Raw genomic sequence first — 10,947 nt, 5'->3', positions numbered from 1 at the left:
AGGTGGCTTGGGTTCCTTTTTTCATCGTTGCTTTCATGGATTTGTTTGGGTTGGATTTTTGCAGAAAACACCCCAAAAAACCCTGGATTTCACTCAGATTTGTATTAGCATCTTGAGGCAGGGGGACACTGTTTTTATCCACCCATTGCTCCTGAAGACAGACCTTCAGGAAAGGCAGGGGGGAAGAACAGTAAAAACATCACAGACCAGGTTAACACATCTTAACTTTTTGCTCTTGCGAGGTAAACATGGGTTTCCCAGCTGTCTTTATGGCAGAGAATAAGAGGAGCACATTAAACATACTTTGGGATGCTGTCACAAGTTGACTTTAATAGCTTTAATTTTAAAAAAATACTCCACTTAGAGAAAAAAAATACCTGTGTGCTGGCCTAGCATGAAACATATGAACACTTTTCTCAAACACTTTTCAGGTAATAACAAAAACATTTTTAGACTGAGCGCAAGTTTCATACACTGAAAAAATCTGTGATAGGAGGGTCTGACAAATGTTTTACAGATGCTTCTCACCAACACTTCAAAAAGTCAAAAGTTTTCAGGACTGATTCTAAAGCTTCTTTTTAAAGAGGACTGAAGACTCCAGGTCGTAAGAGGCAATTAAACTTTGTCGGCCCTCCCTAGTGTTTTACATACTTTTTGGAGTATTTGGTCTTCACTGAGAAGCTTCAAGCTCAGAGCTTCAATTAAACTCTCTGTTCAGCAGAGGATCTTGCTGACAGGGAAAATCCGTAACAGTCGAGAACACGCTAGAGCTGGACACTTCAAACTGCCAAGAGGGTGTGAACAAGTGCAAGAAAGGGCACAGTAACTCCTATAGAGATCAGATACAATCTGTACTCCAAAAAAAAATTTAACTGTATTTACCAGCTGCGTTCTGCTCAATGGATGCTGAAATACTTTATTAAAAAAAAAAAAAATAGAGATTCAAAAATCAGTATTCTATCTTGTCAAAGTCTCCTCTTTCTAGAAAACCAAAACACATTTATGAGAAGTTGGGGAGGGGGGGACAACACACAACAGAACAGTTTGCTTTAAAAACATATGAAATCAGACCAACATGCCTATCATGTGTAACCTACATCTTCCACTCAAGCTCACAGAGGAATCTGACAGCTGAATACCATGCTCAGATTTCTTGGGAGACTTGTCGAGTTCGTAACAAACAATTTATACTTAAAATACTTTATTTCCATTATAGTCTTCAGATCACGAGGCATGCCTGAGATTTTAGCATTGCAGACCCAGGGCCCTTAAAGATAATCAACTATCTTCAGTCATCTAGCTGGTAGTTCACAGCTCCTTTAGATAACCTGGGGGTTACACCAAACACTACCAGTTTCTCATCACATTGTACCACAGTCCTCTGGTGAGTGTTCTGACATAGAGACAGGAGGAGCATTAACGGTGCCCAACTAATCATTTAGTAAACAAGACAGCATCCTCTGGGAAAAAAAAAAAAAACACAACACAAAACAGGATGTAAATGGCATCAACCCACCAGTATAAAGCTGTTAGTCAGAACTGTGGAAAGCACTGATTTTGCCATTTTCTAGCCCTTGAATACTTACAGGCATTTAGTTTTCATAGTGAGTGCTGACAGGAGAGGAACAACACGGAAGTGATTTTAAAGACAGAAGCCTTGACCTTAAAGCATTTCCCTGCTACATAACTCACACTCAGCAATCAATCCGTTTCACCCATTGCTCCCTGTCCAGTTCCCTCTTCCCATCTAGATGCTCTCCCCTCCACAGCACCCAAGCCTTGGAGGGTTGAAAGCACACGGGAGCTACCTCTGTTCTCAAGGGCTCTGGACTCCAGAAGCTCTACATATAACACCAGCAGAATTTGACAGGAAGACTAGATGAGTCTAATGACATATGCATGAAAAACTTTGTCATTTTCATGACTTCAGTGAGTTTTGTTATCCTCACAGCCTCTTAGGCCAAAGGAGTGTAATATGTTTGCTAACAATTCAGGGCAAACTAGAACAGTAAAAAGAAAACTTCCAACTTCTCCCTCAATTTGTGAGGGTACTTTGGAAGATTCCAAATCCAGTTGTAAGAATTCAGCAAGTTACACACTACTGAAAAGAAGTGGCAGGTGAAAACTTGGGCTAACGATAATGGTATTATTGTCTCAAGCAACTTACAAACATCAACCACCTTATAAAAATAGAACACAGCCTTAATTAGTACGAATTGAGACAGTGATGATGTCTGCGTTTAGGAAGCTGCTCATCCTAACTACTTGCATTTTAATTTTAAGACATTGTTCTCAAGTTTTGAGAAACAGCACACAAGTGAGGTTTTAAGAACAGAGATGTGCTCTTCCATAGTCCCCATAAAACTGTCACGCTTCAAATTAAGAGACTTGGTTCCCTATCAGAACTGTAATTAAAAACCAATACTGGACAACACACATTGTTTTGTTTATGACCGTGAAGCTTTTCTATGGCATGAATATCACCAGAAACAAAAATCTTCACTCTTCTATTGCTGTAATTTTATCATGGGAATTCTATTTTCCAATTTGTTCATGGAGTTATTGCATATGCTACTTTGTATTAAAAGTTCAGTATAAAATGAGACAAAAAGCAATAAAATAAAATCTTTCAGTCTTGTAAGCCAGACATCCTCTCACTTTGTCTCGAGTTACAGTTTAAGAGTCCTTTTCTTGTTAAAGAAGCACGGTGAATCTTGTACAGCAGTACAGCTCAAGATACATAGTACACACTAATAACCGAGAACTGAAGTAAAATCAACTGATGATACACGAGCTTTAAATTCCTTGACAAAGTACTTCGCTGGAAAAGTCTGCTTCTGACTTCGATGTTTAGTCTGGATAAATCTTCCTCCCTGTGAGAGGCGCATACAGCCTCTTCAAGCTTAAGAAAGTAACGTGACTAAGATCAAGTAACGTTAAAAGCATGAGTAGCCCACCAGAGTTCTCACCACCTTCCCATAAAAAAAGGTAGGAAGAGAACTCAGTTCTACATCACATGATGTATTATTCTGTTTTATCTTCATCCTCTGCAGCATAGATAGCTTGATTCCTTCTCTTAATTTTTTTAATGCCGCTGTTCCCATTTTCGTCACCACCGATGCGCTTCAATGGTCTTTCATTTAAGCTCTTCTCTTCCACCTGCTTACTCACTCCAGATTTCTCCAGCTCCTCGTTAGTGGAGTCCATAGCATCATCAGACGATACCGCCATGGAATCCGGCATGATCCGGATGTCAGAAAAACTTGCAGAGAAGTCAGGAGGATGATCAGGGGAAGGATCTACAGAACATGTACTCAAGTCTTCATCACCGCCTTCTTCATCCAGCATTATTTCATCTGGATTAATGGATGAAAGTCCAGAATTATCTGTATTATATTCACTGGGTTCCTCTGCTGACCCAGTACTGTCCATCTCCTCTTCCTCCTCCTCTTCTTCGTGTTCTCCTCGTACTGAGCCCTCTTCTTTAGCTTGCTGGATCCTGTCATTGATGTCAGTGAGGCCAAACTGGGCACAAAACTCAGTGGTCTGTGGATTGATGGTATGAACTGGTTCCACCTTTTTCTGGGGCTTGCTGGGATCATAACAAGCAGCTGTCAGTGTGAAGTTACAAGGAATTTTGAGGTTATGATTCAGCTCTTCTAACACCTCTTTGATGGCTTCTTCTGTCGCACTGTAATCCCACCTAAATAAGTGCATAAAGTTTAAACAAGTGCAGTAGTCAAAAGGTGTTTCCTGTTCCCACTGCAAAGAAAAACTTTTAAAGATAGATAATAAAAATCATCTCACAACAGATACCTAATTTATCAAATTATTTCTCCGGAAAGTATACTGTCTTTGGTCAATATTGAGATTCCCCTTTCTCCACTGAGGATTTGTGTATTACGTCAACCCACCCAATAAACATTCACCTGCCCACTTCCATAGCCCAGCCTGATTTTCAGTCGCACGCTCTGACTGACAAGATGATCAGCCACTGTGTATTTTTGCCCCCTCAAATGATGGCACATTTAAGTTTGCCAAACAAAACTAACTGCCTGTGTAGAGCAGCAAAGAAGTTGTACGCTCCAGACTACGGCTCTTGTCACCATCCCCTTTGTTTTCCAAGGCATTTAGCAAGTCCTACAGGCATTATGGGCTGCAGAACAGAGAAACACAACTCTAAGTTTACTTTCAGTCCAGCAAAAAAAAAATAAAATAAAAAAAAAAATATCACACTTTCCTCTCTACTTTGCGTGCAACTTACTTTGCATGGAGGCCGTTATTTTCAGGCATGTTCCATGAGGTCTGAGTCACATTAACAAGACTGTTGGTGGCCTTGAGGACTGCAATCCACTCGGCATCATACTCCAGCGAGTCACCTGCATTAGGATCGTGTTCTACGTCTATTATCTGTTTACAAAACCACAGAAAACAGATGAGGCGAGTTATTTCTCTTGACACCAGGAAGTGATTAAAGTTTCAAGTGTTACTTTCATGGTACAGAGTTTTCATTAAGTTTCAAGTACACTGAGCTAGTGGTCTCAATCAAACAAGTCCTCTCAAGGTAGCTCTACATGGAAGTTTATAGGAATAAGGGGCTAAGAAAGGACAATCAACAGGAGTAAAAAAGGCATTTCTATATTTTAGCTCACAGCAGTTAAAAAGCAGAACAACCTCCTCCCTACTGCCAGCTACTGGACAGTCATGCAACTTGGAAAACAGAATTTGCCTACTCTTAAATTCATGCTGCCTTCTAAGCGGATATACATCAAGAACTGATGGCAACAGTTATTCTGCTGTATAAACACACATTCTTAGCACAGCAATGAATTTTTAAACTCTTTCAAGGGCTGAGGAATTGAAATGCAAATCTGGATTGTCTTCAGTGACATTAACCCGACTCAAACCATTCAGTTTAGTCAGGCTCTGATTTTAAATAATCCATAAAGTAATCCAACCTTGTAAGATAGTTTTAAGAAAAAAAAAAAAGAAAATATTTTAAACCAAAGCTACACACAGATGGATCACCACGCTGCTGGAGGTTGTACTACTCCAGATTAGTTTTGCTACATGATTCTAAGTGTGGACTAGGACCTCAGTGAACCTTTGCAGAGCAAAAGCCCATCTTTGTACTCTCTCCCACCTTCAAAGGTAGCTACTAAGGGCAAGTGGATCCCACCACACATCCAAAGGACAGGTAACAAACCTTCCCTTTAAGCTGACAAATAAAAGCTACTTTAAAGACTACTAAAACGCTTGACCGCATTTGAAGAACATGCTGTCAGCAGCTCCCTCTCATAGCAAAGGATTTTAGATTCATCCATTTCAGACTTTACAGATGGCACCGCAGGCAGCACACACAGGCCACAGGCATGAACATTGTTTTGCTCTTGGCAAATCAGTTTGGCTCTGCTTCTTTTTGTTTGGTGCATATCTGGCTAGGAAGGGCAGCAGTCAAGTAGGAGGTCTAGGTTGTGGGAATTTTCGATGAGAGTGCCGTTCTCCTAGGAAGTCGCACCAATTCCTGCTGGAATTCACAATGCGGAAAGGAAATTAGAGTGCTCAACTTAGGTCTCAACCCTGTCTGAATTCATGAATCCAGATCTGAAGAAAGAGGCACTTGCTGACCCAAACTAAACTGTGAAAGAAGAAGAGCCTCAAGATGGGCTTTCTTAGATCTGACATTTGACAAAAAAAAACCAAACAACAAAAAACAAAAACAAAACAACCAAACAAAAAAAAACCACAAGAGGAGGTTCAATTGATGTTAAAGTAGAGTTACTCCTCCAATTAAGTCAAATACTTGTTCTAAGGTGGAAGGAAAAGGCAGGAATAAGCAAACACGGCGCCTGCCTGACAGGATGCAAGCTCTGCTTATTTCGAGACAATATTATACAAACACCAATCCACACATGCACCATTCCCAGTTTCTTTCCAATTCCTCCATTTATCACAACTATTCTTCAGCTTATATCTAAGCACAGCACTTAGCAGTCCAGAGAAGTGAAATACTTAAGAAGTGGAAACCCACTGCACATGGTCATCACCTGCAGAAAGTCTCTGTGCGGCAGGCATTTATCCAGAGCCAAGAACTTCGTTGCTTTTGGTAGCTCTTCTTTGGAGTTTGTCTAGAAAACAAATGGTGTTAACACAGTCATTAGCATTTCTATGAGATTTGACCATTCTAAACAAGTTAGAGAGATTTAAAAGCATAATTTATACAGAAAAAGACTTTCTGAAGTAGAAAATCAGCATGGGATTGTAAGAAAGGGATGGGGAGACAAAGAGAAAGACAGACTTCCAGTGAAGTCTAACGGGAAGTTGGATGCAGATGACAGCAAGATAAAGCAAGAGACACAGGTCCCCCCCCAGCCAAGGCAGCTGAGCACACCTAGCCTTCATGCCAAAAGAAAAACTTTAACATAATTAGAAACAGACTTGTTGAGTCTAGAAGGTCTAGAGTTACATTTTTACAGCTAAATAATTTGCAAATAGGAATAGGAAGTCATACTAACTTCAGGAGCAACTCCAACCAAGACAAGTTTCAACTTACAGAGGCTGGTTTTTGGCTTTACCCAGGCCACTAGAGAACTTCATCTGCCAAGCCTTACCACACGCACCCTCTCACTCCTGGTTAGCTGCTACCTTCTTCTCAGTTGCTTCTCTGTCACTTGGTTTGAAGGTGTCTCCTTCCCCAATAAAGGAGGAAAGAAAGTGCTTTTCTACAAACTTAAATTAAGAAGTTTCCAGTGCAATAATGTCAGCTATTTCATGCTGTCCATGAAGAAGATTAGGCAGTTACACCACTGATTTATTAACATCTCTTTAATTTATATAAGCTAGTAGTTTTAACACCACTTAATATTTTGCAGTTTAAGCTGAGTTTTAATAACTGAGCAAAAACGTTAAGAAGTTGCTTTTCTGGACATGATTACCTGCACTGGAATTCTAAAATGTGCTTGGGAACATACATTCTTCATTTATTCCTCCCCCCCCCCCCCCCCCCTTTACCTGGTGTTGCATGAAAGCTGCAAATTTAACATGAAGATGTGCTGAGAACCAGTAGGTGGGTTTGAGATGCTGCAGAAGCTCTGAAGCAGCGGGGCTGCCTAGTGTGTTGCTCTCCACTTCTTGACGGAAGAAGGATTTCATTTTAAGAAGCTGTTTCTTGTTCCCGTAGTGATATATGCTCCTTGGCCAGTCATGGGACATAAATATATCAATTGGATGTTTTAACTGTCAAGCCAAAATGAATACGGTATAAATAAAACACATGCAATAAAACACTTTTGAAATTACACAGCATAAGATTGAATATGCGTAACACGTTCTACCTCTGATCAATACAGAGGTAGCTGTGACCAATAGCCTCACTTTCAAAGCAAGTAAGTATATCACTGAGCCACGTCTTTCAGGTGGCCCTTTTCAAGGGACTCTAGTCTCCATGGTTTGTGCTACAGTTTCTTGGGACAGTCATCTAGGTTTTATGGTGACTGCCTTATAGAAGGGATCACATCAACACAGTAAGTGTCAGGCACTCAGAAGGCAGCTCTTAAAAATTACAGCTACAGAGGAAATTCTCTACCCACAATCAAAGGCATCTTATTCCTCATGAAATTTTTAAAAGCTTTGTTTAAAAGGGATAATGGCTAAGCATGATATTCCTCCTCAAAGGAAGCACCCCTCAGAAGCCTCATCAGTGTCTTCAGCATGTCTTGGTTCAATATTCCGTATATTTCTATCAGCGGTATGAGAACACACTTCTAGATGAGACTGGAGTCCCAACTAGTAAGAAACTTACAGGGAAACGAATCAAACCCTTTACAATGACAGCAAACCTTTGTCCTATGTTCAGCATCCCTGTATCTACTGAACAGTTAACTGTGCAACTGCAACCTGAATAATCATTCACAAGACGCAAGACATTCACAGCCTCAGCCAAATGGAGAAGGCCTTGCGACAAAGCAGGGAGCAGGCAATGGCTCAAAAATAAATCCATTTGAAAATCCTTTGAATTCCTCACCCTGGAGCCACAAATACTTTAACCACAGAAATTTGGCATTGGCTTATTCAGCTGGTTCAATTTTGGTTAGTTAACTTCCTACCAACCAGTTTGCATGTTAGACAATATAGCATCCATCTTCCTAAAGCTAACATAAAGCTGGAACAGCAGTGCATAGCTGGAATACCTTCCATTCTAAGAATTTTATCCAATTAAAAAAAAAAGAAAAACAATAAAAAAACAAACCACATTCCTGCCTGTGCCTGATTCAGATCAAATTTGCAAAGTGCTGCAGGAGATATTCCGCAGGAGCAGCAGTAGAATCACAGCCAGCATAAAACGGCCTGTCCAGATTAGCTGGGAGTTGTTGGTGAGATTTGCTATCCAATAGTGTTCAGAGTAGCTTTAACGACTTACTTGTAAATTAATGAAAACTATTTACCACTGGTGTAAAAAACAGATTTTTCACTAACCTGCTTGAGTTTGAAGACTTCGATGTTCCTCACATGGTAAGCGCTTCTAATTGTTTGCTGGTTGTATGGTGGACACTCAAAGTGGCCTGAAACAAGGAGAAAAAAAAGAGTAGTTGCCCGAATCAATAGTTCCCTTCTAACACTGTTTGTCAGTCGCCTTCTCGGGGGTCATAGAGACACCTACAGCAACCCCAAATACAGGGCTGCCAGTACCTGAAGGAGCTACTGTGTTTCCTTCACAGGAGGCTTACACCAACAGGCTGCTAACCTGTGTAGCTACCAATAGCATGGCTACACACGCAAATGTGCCAGCACAGCCAAAGAAGACTAAGGTAGACAAGAACGAGTAAAAGACAGGCATCGACATAGCGAGAGCAGAGCCACCCTCTGTGAAAGGTCAGCAACCAAAACATAAGTCAGGATGTAACAATTTGGAAAGAGGTGTAAACTAGAAGATCACCGAGCGCTGCACGAGATCTGACTCAGGCCACCAATGCTGTGATTTTTTTTGTGTTCCTTCAAGTGCTGCTACCAGCTCTGAAATCACAGCTTAACAGATTTAGCTGCAGCTTAAACGTGCCTGTAACTGCCCACAGGCTCTGGAACTGCAAACACGTACCCTGACAAAAGGGACACAGTCTTCAACTTTGCCTCGGGACAAAACAGCCGAATACCCAGCAGAGCTCCTATGTACTCTTAAGAATTAACAGAAGAATTCCTTTTTTCGTAGTTCGCATTATTGTCAGAAAAAGTCTCATCTCCCACATGCAACATTCAGGCATATAAACTGCATGCTTGATATCAACAAATTTAATTAGCATTGATAAGTATTAGAACCAAGTGTTCTAGAAAACTAGTTCAGTAGTTTGCAGCTTGAAAGCTTCTCTGATGAAGTATGTTACTAAAGGTAATTTTACTTTAGAGACCGCTATTCCATGTGTTGAGGAGATCAGAAAGACTAAAGTATCTTTCTTCGCTGACACCAAGTATGATCTGTGACAAGATTTCTCTCCACTGATAGAGACCCTTCCAAGGAAGAACTCTTGAATGCACGTACAACAAGGAGGAATTGATCTTGAGGTATACTGACACCAAGCCTCAGCTCAGGACAGTACAGATGTACAATATCACACTTGTAAATTGACCATTTCACATAAGGAAAGCTAAACAGTCTTGTATTGCATGCTAAAAGGACACCACCATGGAAAAATCAAGACTGTTCCAACAACAACATTCAAAAGGCGCATTGCTTCCTGCTGTGGTCACCAGGCAGCTACCGACTCATCTACCACCTCCAGAAAAACCTGTGTGCTGAGCCAAGAGAGGCTTCCAGTGTAAGAGTCGGTTCAGAGGAGGCACAACCAGGGCCCAGCGCTCCTCTCCCCGCCGCCCGCCCAGCTCTGTCCCCCCGTACCTTTCCGGTAGTCGTGAGACTTGAAGATGCCCGAGATGCCACCGATCCTCACGCCGCGGAACCGCACCACGCCCGCGTAACCTAGGGGAGACGGGAGAGCGGCTGGTCACGGAAGGACCGGAGCAGGGCGAGGGGGCTGGGAGGGCAAAAGGCCGGCGGGGGACCTTACCGAGGTAGTAGATGTTGGGGGCCACCCACCCGCCGTAGGGCAGCTCCTGCAGGTGGTTGGACGCCTCGTGGTTCCCGCCGATGAACACCGTGAGGACCGGGGCCTTCTTCTCGCCGGAGTAGTACCTGCGGGGACACGACTGCTGCTGGAGCGGACCGGGGCCAGGCGGGACGAGGCCGGGCCGGGGCCAGGGCGGGGCGGGCGGCGCTCACCGGTAGAAGGTCTGCATGTGCCGGTACTTGGCGGGCACGGCCATGCAGCGCAGGTCCGCCTCGTTGCGCACAGCCTGGAAGTCGCCGCAGCAGAGCAGCAGGTCGGGCCGCACGTTGTGCCGCCGCTGCAGCAGCTCCAGCGTCTCGTACATTTTGTCCAGGGCGCCATGGCAGCACCCCGCCACCGCCACCTTCATCGCCGCCGCCGCGCCGCCGCCGCCGCTCCGCCACCGCGCAGGCGCCGCGCCCACCTTCCGCGTCACCGCCCGGCGCCTGCGCGGCGGGGGAGGGGAGGGGCCGGTGCTGTGGCTGTGGGTTACGTCATAAAACCGCTATAGGCTTTTTCCACTGTTTGGAGGTTGTGTTTTGGGTGGTTTTGGTTTTTTTTTTTTTTAAATGGTCTTGTGCGATTGTTAAGTTACAGTAACATAGTTAAGCATTAACTTGCTGCTACGCAGCCTGTAACCGTGGGACGCAGCAGACATTCCTGTTCCACCACAGAACGCAGAGGAAGAAAATGAGTGTTCTCCAAGATACTTCATCGTTTTCACAAACGTTGGCTTATTGTGGGTTCTTCGGGGCCCTCGTCCAAGCCCAGCTGAAGCGAAGGGAAAAGTTCCTCCGGCTTTCAAAGCCCCACCAAGCTTTCAGAGTAAAAATACATGGAGGAGCGTTCC

The 10,947-nt window shown here is 43.1% G+C and overlaps 1 protein-coding gene across 1 annotated transcript; it reads right to left on the bottom strand.

Annotated features, from left to right (window-relative positions):
- Window positions 1-306: 306 nt before the first annotated feature.
- On the bottom strand, window positions 307-10,509 carry DBR1 (debranching RNA lariats 1). The gene is made up of 8 exons (XM_074153503.1): window positions 10,271-10,509; window positions 10,059-10,183; window positions 9,890-9,970; window positions 8,476-8,561; window positions 7,012-7,236; window positions 6,048-6,128; window positions 4,265-4,410; window positions 307-3,703 (listed from the first exon to the last, which is right to left on the bottom strand). The coding sequence occupies exons 1-8, from the start codon at window positions 10,465-10,467 to the stop codon at window positions 3,025-3,027; spliced, it is 1,620 nt and encodes a 539-aa protein (XP_074009604.1). The 5' UTR covers window positions 10,468-10,509; the 3' UTR covers window positions 307-3,024.
- Between the last annotated feature and the right edge of the window lie 438 nt (window positions 10,510-10,947).

Source organism: Numenius arquata, chromosome 9 (genome assembly GCF_964106895.1).
Source record: "Numenius arquata chromosome 9, bNumArq3.hap1.1, whole genome shotgun sequence".
In the NCBI taxonomy this organism is placed as follows: Eukaryota; Metazoa; Chordata; class Aves; order Charadriiformes; family Scolopacidae; genus Numenius; species Numenius arquata.
The sequence above is the reverse complement of the archived record's forward strand: the minus strand, read 5'-3'. Positions and strand labels throughout refer to the sequence as shown.

Excerpts from the sequence above, each read along its gene's own strand:
- DBR1 (XM_074153503.1), bottom strand. The coding sequence starts at position 10,467 with ATGAAGGTGGCGGTGGCGGGGTGCTGCCATGGCGCCCTGGACAAAATG. Across the intron at positions 7,237-8,475 it reads AAGTCTTCAAACTCAAGCAG|TTAAAACATCCAATTGATAT; the intron begins GTTAGTGAAAAA and ends TTGGCTTGACAG. Across the intron at positions 6,129-7,011 it reads CAGCTTTCATGCAACACCAG|ACAAACTCCAAAGAAGAGCT; the intron begins GTAAAGGGGGGG and ends TTTGTTTTCTAG.